Here is a 23,092-nt window from a genome sequence, read left to right on the forward strand (position 1 = left end):
GATACTGACTGTGCTGCGTGTTTGTTTATCTGTCTGGGCCTGACAGGAAAGCCCAGGAGGAGATGATCTCGGAGCTGAGACAGCAGAAGTTCTACCTGGAGTCCCAGGCTGGGAAGCTAGAGGCCCAGAACGCCAAGCTGGAAGAGCACCTGGAGAAGATGAGTCAGCAGGAGCAGAGCAACAAGAGTCGAGTGCTGGAGCTGGAGAACAGGCTGAGAGAGGTGAGAAGAGAAGGAGGAGGAGAAGGGGAGGTGAGGAGGGCAGAGAAGGAAGGAGAGGACATTACGGTTAGGGTCACCGGAAGGAGGAGGGTGGAGTGCAGGTAAGAAGAGGATGAGGAAAATAGGGAAGGAGCCAGGAGAGCTGTCGGGGGGTTGGCAGAGAGAGATGCCAGATAGAGGGGTCATGTAGCGTGAAATGTCGGTAGTTGTTTTGCCAGATCAGCATCTCTCTGATTATCTCATCCCTCTGGGTGACTCACCTCTCTGACTCTCTCCTTCCTCTGGATGACTCTACTCTCTGACTCTAGAATTCCTCTGGATGACTCTACTCTCTGACTCTAGAATTCCTCTGGATGACTCATCTCTCTGACTCTTTCCTTCACTGCTTGACTCGTCTCTCTGACTCTCTCATTCCTCTGGGTGACTCATCTCTCTGACTCTCTCCTTCCTCTCTCTGACCCCTTTTTGTCTCTCCCTTCTCTCTGTGTGTCCGTCATGTCGTTAGATGGGCCTTGAGCATGAGGAGCAGAAGCTGGAGATCAAGCGTCAGGTGACGGAGCTGACTCTGTCGTTGCAGGAGAGGGTTTCTCAGATCAGTGGGCTACAAGCAGCACGCCAATCCCTGGAGAGTCAGCTGCAGCAGGCCAAGTCAGAGCTCGAGGACACCACCGCTGAGGCTGAGGAGGAAATCTGTGTTCTTAGAGTGAGTGGAAGAGGGACATACATACTGTAACAGTTTATTGTTATTACTCCAGTTATTACTATGCTATGATGAAGTACTGTAGTACAGCCACCAAACCTGTCCCTCTCTCTATCTGTCTGGTAGGCCCACCGAGACGAGATCCAGCGCAAGTATGATGCCCTCAGAGACAGCTGTGCGGTATGCCACCTCTCTCTCTCTCTGTTTTCAATTAGTCTTGTATTAAGGTTGATGTTATGAAAAATGTGTACCCATATCTTTTTCATATCTCTTTGTCGGTGAACATGTGAAGACTAACCCTGAGAAGATGAGGTTATTGTGTTGTGGTAGGGGATTTAAAAACATTTAAAGTCACATTGTTTGAATCACTGCTGGGACTCATTGTGGGTAATACATAATGGTCTCTCTGTATCCCTTTGCCCTACTTTTGAGATCCTCCCACTCGCAAACTGTTGGGAAAGAGCATTCTCCCTAGATTCAGCTAGCCGGTATTCAGGCAATCACACCCAAGTTCAGAAACAAATTGTGCCTAGCTTCTTGCCTGGCTCCCCATGTTTATTTTTGTGTATGGCACCATTTTTTCTATTTACATTATTAATAACACAGTACTTCTGGCAGCCGTCCACCATTCAAAAACAACAGAAATGAAACATGGGTAAGGTTGCATTGACATGGGGTAGTAGTGTATCAACAACATATAATGTTATGTAACAAGACTGGAGGTAAAGGTCTGGGTCCTTTGGCTGTTGTTGGTAATTAGCTAGGTTTTGTTTACTCATTTGTAGAGGGTACTGAATTCTAACCAAACTCACTGTAATTAAAATTACTGTAATGAATCAAACATTCTGAGGTTAGCACCAGTGTTTATCTACCCTGGGTGCTGCTAGTGGACTGTACTGTACTGTGTTTCTGTGTATATGAAGGAGACTACAGCACCACAAACTTGTCTTGCTCTAGGGTGTGGTGGTGTGTGTGGTGTGTGTGGCGTGTCTACACAGTAGGATGGGGCGAGAACATTGCTGATAGACAGATCCCAGCGCATCAGTCCCGCTGTGGACCTCCCATTCCCTCTTCTGTCAGCCCCCAGCCCTAGAGGGAATGGTTGGGATGACTGGCTCAGTAGAAACAGGAGAGAGAGATGATTTACATACAGAAAAGCTTTGTTCACTTCTCTCCACTGCCCTGTAGTCCTGCATGGTACACAGCAGCCAGCCTCCCCAGAGAGAGGAATAACATCTAACTCTCTAACTGAGCTTCAGCAGCCTCTAACCCTCATTTGCATACAGTCTGTACTATTATCCTGGCTGATTAAGAGGACCGAATGGTGCTGATGAATTGATTATTCAGCTCCCTGCTCAGCCTTGACAAAGACATGAAGGCTGTCTGAGAGAAAAAAGTTTGCTTGGATATTTATCTGTAATTGCAAAATGGGTGCCTTAGTATGCTGAAATGTAGCATTCACGAAGGAAACTCACATTGATTGTCTCAAGTGTATGGCTATCCAGCAAGGTGCTGGTGAGGACTTTTCACTCTTGTCTGTCAACGGCCATTTAAATGATGAGTCATATGCCCCTCTCCCATTGATTGATCATTTCATTTCACTACATACAGATGGAGGATCTTAATTTCAGCCAGTTTGCTACAGCAGGAAAAATAATCCTGCAGCAACAGGAAATGTGGATTATAATTAATGGACATTTTTGTAGGGGTTGATGCATTTTTCATAAGGGAAAATCAAGTCTGAAATTTCAAAATGGAAATTAGAAACTTCAGAAGCCTTTTTAAACCTCAAATACACTAGAAGTTTGACATTTTACTGCATTACAGAAAAGTTCTCCTGCAACAGGGTGATTCCCTACAGACTCAAGTCTTCCTGTGTATGACGCTATAAGCTTGACGCTATGACCCTATAACCTGTATTTGGGGAGTTTTTCCCATTCTTCTCTGCAGATCTTCTCAAGCTCTGTCAGGTTCGATGGGGAGCGTCGCTGCATAGCTATTTTCAGGTCTCTTCAGAGATGTTCGATCGGGTTCAAGTCCGGGCTCTGGCTGGGCCACTCAAAGACAGAGACTTGTCCCAAAGCCACTCCTGCGTTGTCTTGGCTGTGTGCTTAGCTTCGTTGTCCTGTTGGAAGGTGAACCTTCGCCCCCAGTCTGAGGTCCTGAGAGCTCTTGAGCAGGTTTTCATCAAGGATCTCTCTGTGCTCCGTTCATCTGACTAGTCTCCCAGTGCCTACTGCTGAGAAACATCCCCTGTAGAAAACTATCTTCAAAGTAATGACTCGGGATGTCGGTTTTGAGATGAAAGCTTATTTTCAGTAATACTGGTTCACGTTACATTTTACTACTTTAGATTCCACAAAACAATAAAAGAAAGTTGCTAGCGAAAGTCAGTCACTTGCACTTGTCACTTGTACTTAACTGGCACGTTCTCGTTTATCTTACTTCCTGTCGCAAGGCATTCTGGTACTTGCAGTCAATAGCGTAATCCAATACTAACCAATACAACAGAATACAATTACTCTTGTACATATGTAAATAACTGTAAAGAAATATACACTACCGTTCAAAAGTTTGGGGTCACTTAAAAATGTCCTTGTTTTTGAAAGAAAAGCACATTTTTGTCCATTTTTAAAATAACATCAAATTGATCAGAAATACAGTGTAGACATTGTTAATGTTGTAAATGACTATTGTAGCTGGAAACGGCTGATTTTTAATGGAATATCTACATAGGCGTACAGAAGCCCATTATCAGCAACCATCAGTAACCAAACTTTCTTCTGAAACTCATCAGTCTATTCTTGTTCTGAGAAATGAAGGCTATTCCATGTGAGAAATTGCCAAGAAACGCTGTGTACTACTCCCTTCACAGAACATCGCAAACTGTCTCTAAACAGAATAGAAAGATGAGTGGGAGGCCCCGGTGCACAACTGAGCAAGAGGACAAGTACATTAGAGTGTCTAGTTTGAGAAACAGATGCCTCACAAGTCTTCAACTGGCAGCTTCATTAAATAGTACCCGCAAAACACCAGTCTCAATGTCAACATTGAAGAGGCGCCTCTGGGATGCAGGCCTTCTAGGCAGAGTTGCAAAGAAAAAGCTATATCTCAGACTGGCCAATAAAAATAAAAGATTAAGATGGGCAAAAGAACACAGACACTGGACAGAGGAACTCTGCCTAGAAGGCCAGCATCTCCTCTTCACTGTTGATGTTGAGACTGGTGTTTTGCGGGTACTATTTAATGAAGCTGCCAGTTGAGGACTTGTGAGCGGTCTGGCATTCAGGCCAAAGAGTTCAAGCTTGGTATAATCAGACCAGAGAAATTTGTTTCTCATGGTCTGAGAGTCCTTTAGGTACCTTTTAGCAAACTCCAAGCGGGCTTTCATATGCCTTTTACTGAGGAGTGGTTTCTGTCTGGCCACTCTACGATAAAGGCCTGATTGGTTGAGTGCTGCAGAGATGGTTGTCCTTCTGGAACATTCTCCCATCTCCACAGAGGAACTCTGGGGCTCTGTCAGAATGACCATTAGTTCTTGGTCACCCCCCTGACCAAGACCCTTCTTCCCCGATTGCTCAGATTGGCCGGGCAGCCAACTCTAGGAAGTGTCTTGGTGGTTCCAAACTATGCGACTCCCAGTCACGGCCCGTAATGACACAGCCTGGGTTCGAACCCCAGGCTGTAGTGACTCCGCAACACTGCAATGCAGTGCCTTAGAACGCTGCAACACTCGGGAGGCCCACATTTCTTCCATGTAAGAATGATGGAGGCCACTGTGTTCTTGGGGACATTCAATGCTGCAGACATTTTTTGGTAACCTTCCCCAGATCTGTGCCTCGACACAATCTTGTCTCGGAGCTCTACTATTCCTTCGACCTCATGCCTTGGTTTCTGCTCTGACATGCACTGTCAACTGTTGGACTTTATTTAGACAGGTGTGTGCCTTTCCAAATCATGTCCAATCAATTGAATTGACCACAGGTGGACTCCAAGTTGTAGAAACATCTCAAGGATGATCTGTCAGGACCCGGTGTGAGAAACAGTCACTAAATAAATCGGCAGAACCCAGAAGATGAGGCAGACACAGCAGTACAAGAGACGGTGGTTTAATCAAAGAAAAGATCTTCCGGCAAAAATATAAATCCACAACGTCCAAAGAAAAGCCAAGAGACAAAAATAGATATCTTCCAAAATACAAAGAAAATCCACAAAGTGGTAAGAACAGCAAGGGAAAAAACAAACCTCAAAAGACTAATCCAAAATAAACAAGAACAAAACCAGCGAACCTCTGGAAAATCCAACAAGAGAAAAAGTTTAACAGCATGGCTGGGGCTGGGTGCTAACTTACAAACACTGAGCAAAGAACTGAGGAACACACAGGGTTTAAATACTAACAAGGGAACGACACACAGGTGCAAACAATAATAGAGCAAGGAAAAAACAAAAGGTACAAAAAAGGTGCAATGGGGACATCTAGTGACCAAAACCTGAACAGTCCTGGCCAAAACCTGACAGAATCCCCCCCCTAGGAACGGCTCCTGACGTTCCTACCAGCCTTCTCAGGGTGGAGGGCCCTGAACTGACGAATGAGGTCAGGGTCCAGTATGTCCTTGGCAGGAACCCAGGAGCGCTCCTCGGGACCGTAGCCTTCCCAGTCCACCAGATACTGCCAGGACCGCTGCACCCGGCGGGAATCCAGTATCCGGTGGACGGTATAAGCCGACTGGCCTCCGATGACACGGGGCGGAGGGGGAGGTCTGCCTGCCGGGATAAGGGGAGAAAAAACAACAGGTTTTAATAAAGAAATGTGAAATGTGGGATTGATCTTAAGGGATCTGGGTAAGTGCAGGCGAAAAGTAACGGGATTGACTCTCCTGGCAATCTTAAAGGGACCGATGAATCTCTGGGACAGCTTGCGAGACTCCACCCTTAGCGGTAAGTTTTTTGTTGAGAGCCATACTCTCTGGCCGGGGTACAGGGTAGGACTGGGACGGCGACGTCTGTTGGCTTGTCGCTGGTACTGCTGTGAGGAACGCAGAAGATTAAGACGGGCCTTCTTCCACGTAAGCCGACAGCGTCTGATGAACCTCAAGGCTGAAGGCACTCTGACTTCTGCCTCCTGGTCCGGGAACAATAGCGGAGCATAGCCAAACTGACACTCATGCGGAGACATACCAGTGGAGGAGGAGCACAAGGTGTTGTGCGCGTACTCGGCCCAAACAATGAAGGATGACCATGTGGACGGGTTGTTGGAGACCATACATCTGAGGGTGGTTTCCAGCTCCTGATTCATCCTCTCCGTTTGGCCGTTGGACTCCGGATGGTACCCTGAAGAAAGACTGGCCGTGGCCCCTATGAGTTGGCAGAAGGACTTCCAAAACCCAGAGGCGAACTGGGGACCTCTGTCGGAAACCATATCTTGCGGAATGCCAAAGACTCGGAACACATGGTTAATCACCAACTCAGCCGTTTCCTTGGCAGAAGGTAATTTGGTCAAGGGAACAAACCTGGCCGCCTTAGAAAACCTGTCGATGATGACTAGGATAGTAGTATTACCATGGGACGGAGGAAGGCCAGTAATAAAGTCCAACGAGATATGGGACCAGGGTCGGTGGGGAATAGATAAAGGGTGAAGAAGTCCTTGAGGGCGGAGGTGAGAAGATTTGCCCTGGCAGCACACGGAACAGGCCTTGACGAAAGTGGCCACGTCTTCTTTTATGGTGGGCCACCAGAACTTACGCTGGATGAACTCCAAGGTGCGACCTACGCCCGGGTGACAGGTGAGGCGAGAGGAGTGCCCCCACAGAAGGACTTGGGACCTTGCTGCATTGGGAACAAACAACCGATTGGCAGGACCTCCTCCAGGACCCGGTTCGATGGCTTGAGCTTGTTTCACGGTATCCTCAACTTGCCACGAGATCGGAGCCACGATCTTAGCGGCAGGAAGGACAGTCATGTCAGTATCTTCTCGAATGAGTAGACTCGTGACAAGGCGTCCGGTTTGAGATTCTTCGACCCGGGTCTATAGGTGAGGATAAACTGGAATCGGCTGAAGAACAGAGACCATCGAGCTTGTCTGGAGTTCAACCGCTTCGCCTGCTGGATATACTCCAGATTCTTGTGGTCCGTAAGCACTTGAAATGGTTGAGAAGCCCCCTCGAGCCAGTGTCTCCATTCCTTCAATGCCATCTTAACCGCTAGGAGTTCACGATCCCCCACATCGTAATTCCTCTCGGCCGGGGTAAGCCGGTGAGAGAAGAAGGCGCAAGGATGAAGCCTCTTGTCTTCACCCCTCTGAGACAGGACAGCTCCAACACCAACCTCTGATGCGTCTACCTCCACCACAAAAGGTTCATCCGCCGTCGGTAGTGTCAGGATGGGAGCAGAGAGGATGCGCTGCTTGAGTCCTTGGAAGGCCGTCTCAGCTTCTCTTCCCCACAGAAACCTTGTGTTGTCACCCTTGGTTAAAGCTGAGAGAGGGGCTGCCACCGAGCTGAAGTTCTTGATGAACTTGCGGTAAAAGTTAGTGAAGCCCAGGAAACGCTGAACTTCCTTAACGGACTTGGGGGTGGGCCAATCCGCTACCGCCCCTATCTTCTTGGGGTCCATCTGGACTCGACCGGGTTCCACTACAAATCCCAGGAATTGTACTCGAGAGGAGTGGAATTCACACTTTTCCGGCTTAACGTACAAATGGCTGTCTAGGAGGCGTTTGAGCACTTGTCTGACATGCTTAGTGTGTTCTTGAAGGGAGCTCGAAAAGATGAGGATGTCATCCAAGTAAACAAACACGAAGATGTTAAGCATATCCCTAAGCACATCGTTTATGAGCGCTTGGAACACAGCCGGGGCGTTGGTCAGGCCGAAGGGCATCACCGAGTATTCGTAGTGACCAGTAGGCGTGTTGAAAGCGGTCTTCCACTCGTCCCCGGGTTTGATCCGCACAAGATGGTATGCGTTCCGCAGGTCAAGCTTAGTGAAGACAACTGCTTCCTGGAGCAGCTCAAAAGCTGTGGCCATAAGGGGTAGCGGGTAGCGGTTACGGACGGTTATGGCATTGAGTCCCCGGTAGTCGATGCAAGGTCGTAATCCACCGTCTTTTTTGGCCACAAAGAAAAACCCTGCTCCCGCCGGCGAGGTGGATGGACGCATGAGGCCTGCTGCCAGAGCGTCCTTGATGTAGGTATCCATAGCAGCTCGTTCGGGAGGAGATAGGGAAAAGATCCGACCCCTGGGAGGGCAGGTGCCCGGAAACAGGTCGATGGTGCAATCGTAAGGTCTATGGGGTGGTAGTTTGGTGGCCTTCTGTTTGCTAAATACCGGTTTGAGGTCATGGTAACACTCGGGAACTCGGGACAGGTCGATGGATTCTAGAGACTCGGGAGGGAAACTCGGGGAACTCGGGAAGATACAAGTGGCTTGGCACGTAGGACCCCACTGCTTGATGGTGCCTACAGACCAGTCGATGTGAGGGTTATGGCTGTGAAGCCAGGGGTATCCAAGGACGAGAGGGAACTCGGAACAGGAGATCAGATGAAAATTCATCACTTCCTGGTGTTGGGAAACTGAAAGTCGCAAGGGGGTAGTGGCATGAGTGACAAGTCCAGATCCCAAAGGACTTCTATCCAACGTAGTAACCCTTATGGGGTCACTTAGAGGTTCAGAGGGAACGCCATTCTCCTTCGCCCAGACCCCATCCATGAAGTTACCTGCGGCTCCAGAGTCTACCAAGGCTTGAAGAGGAAACTCGTGGTCGTCCCAGGAAAGGGTAACTGGAATGAGCAGGCGGGAGTTGGATGGATGGGAGGAGGTTATGTTTCCCGTTACAGTCCTCCCAGGCCTGCACGGGAGAGTGCGTTTCCCTGGAGCCCGGGACACGTGGAGCGGAAATGGCCCGGTTTGCCGCAATATAGACAGCATCGTTCCCTCATCCGGCGGTCTCTCTCAGCCTGGGAGATGCGTCCAACCTGCATGGGTTCTGGTGGAGCCAGCGAGGATAAAGGTGGGGACTCAGAGCTGGGACCGATAGGAGCTAGGGTGAGAGGTCTACGGTTGAGTTCTCTCTCTCTCAGACGCTGGTCTATGCGCGAAGCCAACTTGATAAGGGACTCGAGGTTGTCCGGTGGTTCCCGAGTGGCCAGTTCATCTTGGATGGTGTCGGAAAGACCCTTCAAAAAGCATACTGTGAGCGCCTCGTCGTTCCAGCCACTTGCTGCTGCCACAGTGCGGAACTGGATGGCATAGTCCGTCACGCTGCGCCGACCCTGGCAGAGAGTCAGGAGCTGTTTGGCTGAGTCAGGGCCGTTGGTAGGACCTTGAAAAACTCGCTTGAATTCTTCAGCAAAGGTAGAGTAGCTGGCACAGCAGGGACTTTGGGCATCCCACACAGCAGTAGCCCAGGCTAGGGCTTTTCCCGACAGCAGGGTGAGGATATATGCTATCTTGGACCGGTCGGTGGGAAACGACGACGGTTGCAGCTCGAAGGAGAGAGAACATTGGGTAAAAAAAACCTTACAAACACTCGGATCACCTGAGAACCGTTGGGGAGGCGGCAGACGAGGTTCAGCCAGGGGGTTAACTGCCACGGGCACTTGAATCTGATGTACTGGAGCAGAAGCGGTTGCCGGGGAAAGTCGATCAGAAATCTGCTTTATGGAAGTCAGCATCTCCGACAGAAGTTGAGAATGTCTAGCCATTAAGGCCTCTTGCTGAACCAGAGCAGCTTCGTGGCGTTGGACAGTCCCCTCGTGGTGGGACAGCATGGGGAAAAAATCCTGGGTACTGGCTGCCTCTGGGTTCATTATATTGGCTCAGTGTTTCTGTCAGGACATGATCATTGGAAAGCTCAATTTCGAGACTAATAGCAAAGGGTCTGAAAATGTTAGAAAAAGGGAAGGGGTCTGAATACTTTCCGAATACACTGTACATCAATACATCTTGCAGTAGTATACATTCAAATTATATAATATTGTGTAGAAGCTGGTAATGAGCCTAGTATAATATGTCTCCCACCCTCCTTCCCTCAGGTGATCACAGACCTGGAGGAGCAGCTGACCCAGCTGACCCAGGAGAACTCTGAGCTGAACCGTCAGAACTTCTACCTGTCCAAGCAGCTGGACGAGGCCACGGACGAGACAGAGGACCGCCTGCATCTGGGTCAGGATGTGGACCGCCTCCGCCACGAGGTGGCTGACCGCGAGATGCACCTCAACAACCAAAAACAGGTGTGACTAGGGTTGCAAAATTCTGCAAACTTTCAATACACTTCTTGGTTTTCCCAAAATCCCGGTTCGGAGGATCCCGGAATCAGGAGGGAATAAGCAGGAGATCTGGTATCCTCCAACCAGGATTTCTGGAAAACCAGGGAATTTATTGAAAGTTCACAGAATTTTGTAACCCTAGGTGTGACACATACACTCACACTCACTCATGACCATAGGTACATAGTACCGTATAGAACAAACACACTCTAACATGTTAACAGAATGGGCATAATAGAGAGCTCTCTCTCTCTCTCTATTTTTCTCTTTCTTTCACAGACATTTCATTTCACATACCCCCAAACACACAAACTGACACACACATCTCTCCATACTCCTCAACAATCAATTATAGGTTACACAGACTTGCACACACACACACACTATACCAGCTAATGTGATTGAGTGGAGAGAGTATAAATCAGGCAGAAGATACTTGACTGTTCTTTTGTTATGTATCTCCAGCTCAGTTAGCGGATTGAGGAGAGGAGAGGGGAGGGAGGGAGGAAGGAGAGGGCGGTAGGGAGGAAGGAAGGCTGGAAGGAAGGGAGGAGAGGAGAGGGGAGGGGAGGGTGGGCGGAGGGAGGGAGGAGGCTGTGTGATGCTGTGCTCTGCCCCTGTGGGATGGTGTGTGTGTAGGCGTTCAGTAGCTAGAGCTCTTAGTCTCTCTTTCCTAGCTAGTGGTTGTGTAACCAGGGATGGAAGTCATAGAGGGATCCGACCATGAGTGGGAGGGATGTGTCATCCACATCGTTCCCAGGTCGTGTCAGCCCTGGATGTGTGGACTTCAGAGGACCATGGTGCTGCTGCTGCTATATTTTTATCCCAGTGTTTGTCTCAAGCAAAGGAAATAGGAAACATACAGACGTAGCTCAGTATGTGCCCTATCTCTCAAAGTTACTTGTATCTATTTTTAACTGTGGAGCACAACCCATTGAATGTCAATGTTCCTGATGATCAGAATCTGACGTTACTGATTTTGGTTTGGGATACTATGTCCATTACTCAGAGGGCTGACTTCAGAACAGTCATCATTAAGACCACAAAACTCTATTAAAAGTACCTTAAATAGTTGTCTCATGTAAGTTTATCTCTTACAATCTCTCTAAGATATTCATGTTGTCTGTTAGAACAGAACTGAACAGTTGAATAACATGACTTCTATTCTCATGTAACCCGTCCTATGTTTTCCATGTTCTGTGTTAGAACATTGAGACCCTGAAGACCACGTGCACCATGCTGGAGGAGCAGGTCCTGGAGCTGGAGACCCTGAATGATGAGTTGCTGGAGAAGGAGAGGCAATGGGATGCCTGGAGGGGAGCCCTGGAGGAAGAGAAGAACCAGGCTGAGAGGAGGACCAGGGAGATCCAGAGACTGCTGGACAACGAGAAGCAGAACAGGTAACACACACACACACACACACAACATACACAAACACACACTCATATGGTCCCCTCTCTTATTCCTCTTCAGGCTACGTGCTGACCTGCGCAACTCGGAGGCTCGTCAGTCTATTGAGCAGGCAGTGAAGGAGCACAAGGCTGAGATTCTGGCCCTGCAGGAGGCCCTCAAGGACCAGAAACTCAAAGCAGAGAACCTCTCTGACACAGTGAGCCTTATGTGTCTGTCTGTCTCTCTGTCTATCTCTCTGTCTAAAGCAGACCCGTACATCCTGTCTCTGTCCCTCTAGCTGAATGACCTGGAGAAGAAGCATGCCATGCTGGAGATGAATTCAAGGAGTCTGCAGCAGAAGCTGGAGACTGAGAGGGAGCAGAAGCAGAGGCTGCTGGATGACGTAGGCTACGTTATTCTTATTCTGCCCGTGATATATTTGAGTTATTTATATCATATAATGTCACATACCTGGGCTTAATAAAAACTCCTCTATTATAACCGAGTATGTTTGTTTGTCTTGTGAGAAGTGAAATATCACAGAATGTCTGTTGATACTGTTTGTGTCCCTCCCTCAGCAAGGAAACCTGCAGCAGCAGTTAGATGTTCAGAAGAGCCACATCTTCCGACTAACCCAGGGGCTGCAGGACGCTCTGGACCAGACTGACCTGCTGAAGTCTGAGAGGACTGACCTGGAGTACCAGCTGGAGAACATCCAGGTACTGTACACACACACACACACGCATGCATGAGCAAACACACACATACAGTCCATTCGGAAAGTATTCAGACCCCTTGACTTTTTCCACATTTTGCTATGTTACAGCCTTATTCTAAAATTGATTCAATTGTTTGTTTTCCTCATCCATCTACACACAATACCCCATAATGACAAAGCAAAAACATTTACATTTACATAAGTATTCATACTCTTTACTCAGTACTTTGTTGAAGCACCTCTGGCAGCGATTACAGCCTCGAGTCTTCTTGGGTATGACGCTACAAGCTTGGCACACCTGTATTTGGGGATTTTCTCCTATTCTTCTCTGCAGATCCTCTCAAGCTCTCTCAGGTTGGATGGAGAGCGTCGCTGCATAGCTATTTTCTGGTCTTTCCAGAGATGTTCGATCGGGTTCAAGTCCGGGCTCTGGCTGGGCCACTCTCAGATACTTGTTTTCCGAAGCCGCTACTGCGTTATTTTGGCTGTGTGCTTAGGATTGTTTTCCTGTTGGAAGGTGAACCTTTGCCCCAGTCTAAGGTCCTGAGATTTTTTTATTTAATCAATTTTAGAATAAGGCTGTAACGTAACAAAATGTGGGAAAAAGGAAGGGGTCTGAATACTTTCCAAATGGACTGTAGACAAATTTGTAAGGGTGTTTTTTACATTGGTTAAAAGTAGAGACTGAGCTAGAAAACGGTACACTGCATTTGAGAAACATTGAGAAAGTAATCCTGCTTTGAAAGTTGATAAACTTGTTACCCCACTTTGGAGAAAATGGCCCGTGAATTTCTGGTACACCTACTGGAGAGCTCTTCTTTATCTACACCCAGTCAGCATCGTTCACACCCTCTTAAGCCTTAGCCTCACCCATCTCTTTGACGATTCACAGTGTAGTAAACAACCAAAGATTTCAAGACTAAAAGCGGTGAAAGTAGTAGCAAAAAGTAGTAGTAAAAATTAACTGTAGTCCTTGGCCTATATCCTAAACTGACTTTGGTGAAGGTCTTATTGTTCTTCACATTACCGTCTCTGGTAAACACACACTATATCAAATAAAATCTACGTTTATTTGTCACATGTACAGGATACAGAAGGTGTAAACGGTACAGTGAAATGGTTACTTGCATAGTGGAGTGTGTTGTTTAGACATGTAGCTAGCTAGCTAGCTAAACGATTAACCATAATCCCAACTCTAATGCCGTGTTCAAAACAACTGGGAACTCTGAAGAAACAAACTCCGACTGGGAAAAATCGATTTGAACAGTCATCCAACTCAGAAATTCAACTCTGGAACTCGGGCCTCTTTCTAGAACTCCTACACAGATCATACACGTAATGTTAGCTAGTGAGCAAGCCAGATAACTTTAACTAGCTAACAGTACACTTGAACTTGCAATGAAAACGAATTTCTGACAAAATTAGAAACTTATAATATCTGAAAATGTAGCTAGACTCTTACCCGTATACATGGATGAATGCTTCTCTCTCTGTCATGGATGCCATGGTTGCCCTTAGTTTGAAGATGTAATCCGGAGACAGGTGTTTTATACAACAGCCTTCTTACTGTGTTCTCTTTTTGGACTCTCTCCGCATTTGGCAATCATCTCTCTGCTTCCACATGGCATTCCACTGATTTCAAAACTCTGTCAACTTCTTCCGTGACAACGACACCGATAGAGCTATTAACTTCAGGGCAGCAATGTTGAGAGCAGTAGCAAAACTTTTTCAGTTTTCATCATCTTTCAAAAAAAGCCACGGTAGACATGATTCTCCGCACATACTTTGCAGCTCATGTTATAGACAGAAGCATGTCAGACCAATCTGAACTCATCTCTCGGCATGTCCAGCCCATCCATTAGCTCAGCCAATCAAATCAAATCAAATGTATTGGTCACATACACATGGTTAGCAGATGTTATTGCGAGTGTTGCGAAATGCTTGCGCTTCTAGTTCCGACAGTGCAGCAATATCTAACATGTAATCTAACAATTCCACAACTACCTAATACACACAAATCTAAGTAAAGGAATGGAATAAGAGTAAGAATATATACGTATAAATATATGGATGAGCAATGACAGAGCGGCATAGGCAAGATGCAATAGATGGTATAAAATCGAGTATAAACATATGAGATGAATAATGTAAGATATGTAAACATTATTAAAGTGGAATTATTGAATTGACTAGTGATCCATTTATTAAAGTGGCCAATGATTTCAAGTTTGTATGTAGGCAGCAGCCTCTCTGTGCTAGTGATGGCTGTTTAACAGTCTGATGGCCTTGAGATAGAAGCTATTTTTCAGTCTGTCGGGGTCAGCTTTGATGCACCTGTACTGACCCCACCCTCTGGATGGTAGCGGGGTGAACAGGCAGTGGCTCGGGTGGTTGTTGTCCTTGATGATCTTTTTGGCCTTCCTGTGACATCGGGTGCTGTAGGTGTCCTGGAGGGCAGGTAGTTTGTCCCCCGGTGATGCGTTGTGCAGACTGCACCACCCTATGGAGAGACTTGCGGTTGTGGGTGATGCAGTTGCCGTACCAGGTGGTGATTGAGCCCGACAGGATGCTCTCAATTGTGCATCTGTAAAAGTTTGTGAGGGTTTTGGCTGACAAGACAAATTTCTTCAGCCTCCGGAGGTTGAAGAGGCGCTGTTGCGCCTTCTTCACCACACTGTCTGTGTGGGTGGACCATTTCAGTTTGTCTGTGATGTGTACGCCGAGGAACTTAAAACTTTCCACCTTCTCCACTGCTGTCCCAATGATGTGGATAGGGGGGGTGCTCCCTCTGCTGTTTCCTGAAGTCCACGATCAGCTCCTTTATTTTGTTGACGTTGAGTGAGAGGTTGTTTTCCTGACACCACACTCCGAGTACCCTCACCTGTAGGCTGTCTCCTCGTTGTTGGTAATCAAGCCTACTACTGTTGTGTCATCTGCAAACTTGATGATTGAGTTGGAGGCATGCATGGCCACGCAGTCATGGGTGAACAGGGAGTACAGGAGGGGGCTGAGCATGCACCCTTGTGGGGCCCCAGTGTTGAGGATCAGTGAAGTGGAGATGTTGTTTCCTACTTTCACCACCTGGGGACGCCCATCAGGAAGTCCAGGACCCAGTTGCACAGGGCAGGGTTGAGACCCAGGGCCTCAAGCTTAATGATGAGCTTGGAGGGTACTATGGTGTTGAATGCTGAGCTGTAGTCAAGGAACAGCATTCTTACATAGGTATTCCTCTTGTCCAGATGGGTTAGGGCAGTGTGCAGTGTGATGGCGATTGCATCGTCTGTGGACCTATTGGGGCGGTAAGCAAATTGAAGTGGGTCTAGGGTGACAGGTAAGGGGGAGGTGATATGATCCTTGGCTAGTCTCTCAAAGCACTTTATGATGACAGAAGTGAGTGCTACGGGGCGATAGTCATTTAGTTCAGTTACCTTTGCCTTCTTGGGTACAGGAACAATGGTGGCCATCTTGAAGCATGTGGGGACAGCAGACTGGGATAGTGAGAGATTGAATATGTCTGTAAACACACCAGCCAGCTGGTCTGCGCATGCTCTGAGGACCCAGCTAGGGATGCCGTCTGGGCCGGCAGCCCTGCGAGGGTTAACACGTTTAAATGTCTTGCTCACGTCAGCCACGGAGAAGGAGAGCCCACAGTCCTTGGTAGCAGGCCACGTCAGTGGCACTGTATTATCCTCAAAGTGGGCAAAAAAGGTGTTTCGTTTGTCTGGAAGATTCCTGTATTTTTCCATGGGTAAACCAACTACGCTCGTTATTTAACTATTTTCTTCGTATTTACAGTTTGTTATTATACCTGCTTGAAAATCTATTGCAATACTTGAAAATGGCTGTCTTGTAATGATCAACAACCAACTTGACAGAGCTTGAAGAATTTTTAAAAGAATAATGTGCAAATATTGTACACTCCAGGTGTGCAAAGCTCTTAGAGACTTACCCAGAAAGACTCTCTGCTGTAATCACTGCCAAAGGTGATTCCAACATGTATTGACTCAGGGGTGTGAATACTTACAGTGCCAGCCAAAAGTTTGGACACACCTACTCATTCCAGGGTTTTTCTTTATTTTTTACTATTTTCTACATTGTAGAATAATAGTGAAGACATCAAAACTATGAAATAACATACAGTGGGGAGAACAAGTATTTGATACACTGCCGATTTTGCAGGTTTTCCTACTTACAAAGCATGTAGGGGTCTGTAATTTTTATCATAGGTACACTTCAACTGTGAGAGACAGAATCTAAAACAAAAATCCAGAAAATCACATTGTATGATTTTTAAGTAATTCATTTGCATTTTATTGCATGACATAAGTATTTGATACAGCAGAAAAGCAGAACTTAATATTTGGTACAGAAACCTTTGTTCGCAATTACAGAGATCATACGTTTCCTGTAGTTCTTGACCAGGTTTTGCACACACTGCAGCAGGGATTTTGGCCCACTCCTCCATACAGACCTTCTCCAGATCCTTCAGGTTTCGGGGCTATCGCTGGGCAATACGGACTTTCAGCTCCCTCCAAAGATTGTCTATTGGGTTCAGGTCTGGAGACTGGCTAGGCCACTCCAGGACCTTGAGATGCTTCTTACGGAGCCACTCCTTAGTTGCCCTGGCTGTGTGTTTCGGGTCGTTGTCATGCTGGAAGACCCAGCCACGACCCATCTTCAATGCTCTTACTGAGGGAAGGAGGTTGTTGGCCAAGATCTCGCGATACATGGCCCCATCCATCCTCCTCTCAATACGGTGCAGTCGTCCTGTCCCCTTTGCAGAAAAGCATCCCCAAAGAATGATGTTTCCACCTCCATGCTTCACGGTTGGGATGGTGTTCTTGGGGTTGTACTCATCCTTCTTCTTCCTCCAAACACGGTGAGTGGAGTTTAGACCAAAAAGCTCTATTTTAGTCTCATCAGACCACATGACCTTCTCCCATTCCTCCTCTGGATCATCCAGATGGTCATTGGCAAACTTCAGACGGGCCTGGACATGCGCTGGCTTGAGCAGGGGGACCTTGCGTGCGCTGCAGGATTTTAATCCATGATGGCGTAGTGTGTTACTAATGGTTTTCTTTGAGACTGTGGTCCCAGCTCTCTTCAGGTCATTGACCAGGTCCTGCCGTGTAGTTCTGGGCTGATCCCTCACCTTCCTCATGATCATTGTTGCCCCACGAGGTGAGATCTTGCATGGAGCCCCAGACCGAGGGTGATTGACCGTCATCTTGAACTTCTTCCATTTTCTAATAATTGCACCAACAGTTGTTGCCTTCTCACCAAGCTGCTTGCCTATTGTCCTGTAGCCCATCCCAGCCTTGTGCAAGTCTACAATTTTATCCATGATATCCTTACACAGCTCTCTGGTCTTGGCCATTGTGGAGAGGTTGAAGTCTGTTTGATTGAGTGTGTGGACAGGTGTCTTTTATACAGGTAACGAGTTCAAACAGGTGCAGTTAATACAGGTAATGAGTGGAGAACAGGAGGGCTTCTTAAAAAAAAAATAACAGGTCTGTGAGAGCTGGAATTCTTACTGGTTGGTAGGTGATCAAATACTTATGTCATGCAATAAAATGCAAATTAATGACTTAACCTGCAAACTTGTTCTCCCCACTGTATATGGAATCATGTAGTAACCAAAATAGTGTTAAACAAATCAAAATGTATTTTATATTTGAGATTCTTCAAAGTAGCCACCCTTTGCCTTGATGACAGCTTTGCACACTCTTGGCATTCTCTCAACCAGCTTCATGAGGAATGCTTTTCCAACAGTCTTGAAGTAGTTCCCACATATGCTGAGCACTTGTTGGCTGCTTTTCCTTCACTCTGCAGTCCAACTCATCCCAAACCATCTCAATTGGGTTGAGGTCGGGTGATTGTGGCCAGAATAACACCGTTTTTTTTACTGCAGTAATTTTGCTGTGTAACTGCATTTAGATGCAATATAACTGCAGTTAAACTGCACTTTTACTGCAGTTTCAAAACCGCAATCTTTTTTTGTAAGGGCAGGGCTCCAGACTGCAACCATTAAGTGGCATTTTATGACCCTTTGACTTGGCTGTGCAAGTTCAATTTGTAATTGGTCGCGTGCGAGTTTCAAACTCACAAGTTTCAAAAAAATTCCTGTAACAAAAGTGTCTGTCCAGCCCCTGGGCCTGTTTTGCTGGGTCCTGTTCTGCTGGGGCCTGCTGCTGTGATAAGCGAGCCACTTGATGTGCGCTCCGAACGAGAGGAAAAAGGCTTCTAGTTGTATAAGATTAAAAAGTCAAATTGCGGGAAATACATAGCGATGAAAACAACAACTGTTGTTCTCAGCTTTCTGTGGGTATAATTTGTATTTGTAATCTCTTAATATTGAACTCAATAGCAACTACTGTATTTTACAACCCATATATTTGATATGGCTTTAAATTACGAAGTGCGCGAAATGCGCATTAGCCATTGTCATGAATTTTGAGCTGACAATAGAGTATTGTTGTTTGTTATATTTTACTGTTAAAATAGGGCTCCAGAATTCACCACATGAGGAAGTGAAAACTCTAAACACATCAGCTAGATCTCTAATTAAGCAATAAGGCACTCGAGGGGTTGTGTTTTATGGCCAAAATAACATGGCTGTATCCAGGCACCCCCCCCCATGCCTTAATGCTTAATTAGAGAGCTAGCTAATGTGTTTAGAGTTCACTTCCTCATGTGGTGAATAAGCCCCAAAATAAATTTGCATATGATATTAGTGCACACAAAGATGTATGAAAATTCATATTTACTGAACAAAACAATTCAGAATATTCTGAAGCCCTATTTTAACATTAAAATATAACAAACAACACTACCCTATTGTCATCTCACAATTCACGACAATCACTGGATTAGGTTGCACATCAAAATATCTTGAATCATGCATTCCTGCTTGGACATGTTAGATGAAACAACTTATTTATTGAATAGCCTACCATCTCATTAGTCGATTACACAGTCTAAAGCACTGTGAATTACTTTATAAGATGAATGATAACAAAAATTTGGTGCTACAAAATCATGGGCTGGTGCCACTGAAAAAGTTGGTGGCACTGTGGAAAACATTTGTCTGGAGCCCTTGTCAAGGGATGTGATGTATTATCTGCTGCAGAGTAATGTGTTCTACCGACAATTTGGCTGTTGGGAAGAGAATCGTTGTGTAAGAATTTCCACAACAGATGTTAAGCCGAAAAATATGTTGGTAGGACAAGGCTATGTATGTTTGTGCACATGGAAGTCAGTGATTTATGTTTACTATAGGTTAATGAGGCAATACAAATGTGATGTGACTAAAATATGACTAAAAAGAAAGGGCATTCAGTTTCCTTAAATGGCCCACTATTTTTGTCATTTTGAATAACTAGACTAAATCATTATATTATGAAAACAATGTGACTTAATGATATTTTAGTCAAAATGACTAAGACTAGACTAAATCTAAAAAGAGTACCAGAATTAACACTGATGCACACACACACACACACACACACACACACACACACACACACACACACACACACACACACACACACACACACACACACACACACACACACACACACACACACACACACACACACACACACACACACACACACACACACACACACACACACACACACACACACACACACACACACACACACAGACAGACAGAGGTACATGAGTAGAAATTCAATGCCTTAGTAATGTTCACTTAGCTCCACCTGCAGGCTGTGTACTCCCATGAGAAAGTGAAGTTGGAGGGGACAATCACCCAGCAATCCAAACTCATAGACTTCCTCCAGGCCAGGGTGGACCAGGGGGGCTCCAAGAAGAAAAAGGTGAGACTGGACAGCTCACAATACAGGTACAGAGACACAGAGTGCATTAATACATACATTACCATTTCTAGAGCACCTTTTCATGGACCTTTTCATTTTATTCCAAATATTTTCTCAGAATGTTTTTCAGTGACAGTTGTGTGTGTGTTTGTGTGTGTTTGTCCCAGGGTCTATTTGGGCGGCGCAGAGAGGACCTGCTGGCTGCCATGGCAGCCCAGGGCCAGTCCCAGGTGCCCCAGCAGGTGTCCCCTGCACCCTCCATGAAGCCGGTGCCCCTGCAGTACAGTGACATGAAAGTGTCCCTGGACAAGGAGCGCACCCGCTGCTCTGAACTGGAGGATGCACTGCAGAAGATGAGACTGGAGCTGCGCTCCCTACGAGAGGAGGGTGAGGACACTGTCATCTCAAATAAACAGGAAATAATCCCACTGAAGACCACTGCTGTGGTCCAGCACATGCTATCTCACAACAAGTAGCACATCAAACTCACACCAGGTCTAATGACTTTCCCTTTATGATTTCTCTCTCTCTCTCTCTATACACACATCCAGCGGTCCAGTACAAACCTGTGGACCATGGTGGTACCCCTGACACCCCTGCCACAACGCGGCAGCAGATGATGATGTCTGCCATGGTGAAGTCTCCTGAGCACCAGCAGGGCCCGAGCAACCTGCTGGCTACCTCGAACTCTAGCCGCAGGAAGGAGGCTGCCACCCCTGAGGGTGAGTCCTTCTGGAGAAGTAGTGGACATGGGAGTGTATATGGGTCTTTCTATAAACTAGGGTACCAGTGAGGATTACCTACACTGGACAACTTGTTACAGCTGTTGAAACGTTTGGTAAGAAGAATGCCTCTCTCCCCAACGGTGTGATTATTACCTCTGAGGGTTTAGAGCTTGAGGTAGTCACCACATACAAGTACTTGGGAGTATGGCTAGACTGCACACTGTCCTTCTCTCAGCACATATCAAAACTGCAGGCTAAAGTTACATCTAGACTTGGTTTCCTCTATCGTAATCTTTCACCCCAGCTGTCAAACTAACCCTGATTCAGATGACCATCCTATCCTGCTAGATTACGGAGACATCATTTATAGATCAGCAGGTAAGCAGCTAGATGTTCTTTACCATTCGGTCATCAGATTTGCCACCAATGCTCCTTATAGGACACATCACTGCACTCTATACTCTTCTGTAAACTGGTCATCTCTGTATACCCATCGCAAAGACCCACTGGTTGATGCTTATTTATAAAACCCTCTTAGGTCTCACTCCTCCCTATCTGAGATATCTACTGCAGCCCTCATCCTCCACATACAACACCCATTCTGCCAGTCACATTCTGTTAAAGGTCCCCAAAGCACACACATCCCTGGGTCGCTCGTCTTTTCAGTTCGCTGCAGCTAGCGACTGGAACGAGCTGCAACAAACATTCAAACTGGACAGTTGTATCTCAATTTCTTCATTCGAAGACTCAATCATGGACACTCTTACTGACAGTTGTGGCTGCTTTGCGTGATGTATTATTGTCTCTACCTTCTTGCCCTTTGTGCTGTTGTCTGTTTCCAATACTGTTTGTACCATGTTTTGCGCTGCTACCATGTTGTGCTGCTGCCATGTTGTGTTGCTACCATATTGTTGTCATGTTGTGTTGCTACCATGGTGTGTTGTCATGTGTTGCTGCCATGCTGTTGTCTTAGGTCTCTCTTTATGTAGTGTTGTGTTGTCTCTCTTGTCGTGATGTGTGTTTTGTCCTATATTTTTGTTTCATTTATTTTTATTTTTAATCCCAGCCCCCATCCCCGCAGGAGGCCTTTTGCCTTTTGGTAGACCGTCATTGTAAATAAGAATTTGTTCTTAACTGACTTGCCTAGTTAAATAAAGGTTAAGGTTAATTGATAATAATCTGCCATTTTTCTTCATGTCATTACATTAAGATATAAGGGGGATCATAGCTATATTCAATACAATTCACAAGTTGATTGAAATGTTTAACCCTTTATCATGGTCGGTGTCTTGATGAATTCCAAAATCGTGTGTCATAAAACATTACTTTTCTGTACATTTATGGCAGCGTTAGTTGTCGTTATATCATATATTAAGCATTAATCAGTTAAATTAGACATTGAACTTGAATCCTGTAAGAATCCTGGATCTGGCTGTCTGACAGGTTTTTATATAGACATCTCAGAAATGCAGCGTAATTATATAACAGTTTGTGTATCCTTATGTTACAGGGTGAAAACAGTTTTCATGGGCACAAAAAATCCTAAATAATTAATGCAATTGCAAAATCGAATGCTTCTAACTGAAAGAGTCACCTTACCATGATACTTAAAACCTAAATCGATACTGTCATTAATGTGGTTCTTCAATAACTATGCATAATACTTGTTGGATGTGCGATTGGTGTCCGGCTGATTAGATACACTGTGATATTTTCACACATCATCTGATCCAGGAAGGAATTTTTCAAATGGCAGTCAAGTGACGGACAGCTGTTGTGATTTCACATGCAATGCAACAACCAGAGCTGGTTCTGACCTCCCTGGGGCCCTAGGAAAATTCTGCTAAGGGGCCCTCCTACCTGACCCGTGAGCCATGTAAACCATTTGCCATTGCCACACAGTTACACCTGACACCCCAGTGCTCCCACTACAATCCTCCCTCCTTTAAAACAGTTTGCTCCATCTGTCGGTCTAAGAATAAGTAGACATATACAGAACAGAATGAGGTATAAACAAACAATATTTATTGAATACAATATTTTCTATAGAATCTTAAGATAAGTGAATATTAACATTAACATAAGAAATTGTAGAAAATATTGAGCTTTGGCTCTGCTGCCTGGTAATTAGTCCAGTCCTCACAATATTATACAATTAGCTTTGGCTATACAATGTAAACATAAGCCTATAGGCTATGGCTGTAGCTATATGTGTCAAAATAGTCAAATAAA

The 23,092-nt window shown here is 46.0% G+C and overlaps 1 protein-coding gene across 7 annotated transcripts in view; it reads left to right on the plus strand.

The window, feature by feature from the left end:
* Positions 1–23,092, plus strand: part of LOC139576950 (citron rho-interacting kinase-like) — a 97,368-nt gene that overhangs the window by 47,784 nt on the left and 26,492 nt on the right. For 4 of the 7 annotated variants that reach the window (XM_071403578.1, XM_071403576.1, XM_071403579.1 and 1 more), the window contains 11 exons: positions 47–221; positions 727–924; positions 1,048–1,101; positions 9,951–10,148; positions 11,391–11,584; positions 11,658–11,793; positions 11,875–11,979; positions 12,155–12,295; positions 20,013–20,135; positions 20,303–20,522; positions 20,687–20,857. In XM_071403578.1, the coding sequence (XP_071259679.1) occupies positions 47–221; positions 727–924; positions 1,048–1,101; positions 9,951–10,148; positions 11,391–11,584; positions 11,658–11,793; positions 11,875–11,979; positions 12,155–12,295; positions 20,013–20,135; positions 20,303–20,522; positions 20,687–20,857 (1,715 nt within the window). The remainder of the gene's footprint in view (positions 1–46; positions 222–726; positions 925–1,047; positions 1,102–9,950; positions 10,149–11,390; positions 11,585–11,657; positions 11,794–11,874; positions 11,980–12,154; positions 12,296–20,012; positions 20,136–20,302; positions 20,523–20,686; positions 20,858–23,092) is intronic. The other 3 variants (XM_071403577.1, XM_071403583.1, XM_071403580.1) reach the window with 2 other exon arrangements.

Source organism: Salvelinus alpinus, chromosome 5 (assembly GCF_045679555.1).
Source record: "Salvelinus alpinus chromosome 5, SLU_Salpinus.1, whole genome shotgun sequence".
In the NCBI taxonomy this organism is placed as follows: Eukaryota; Metazoa; Chordata; class Actinopteri; order Salmoniformes; family Salmonidae; genus Salvelinus; species Salvelinus alpinus.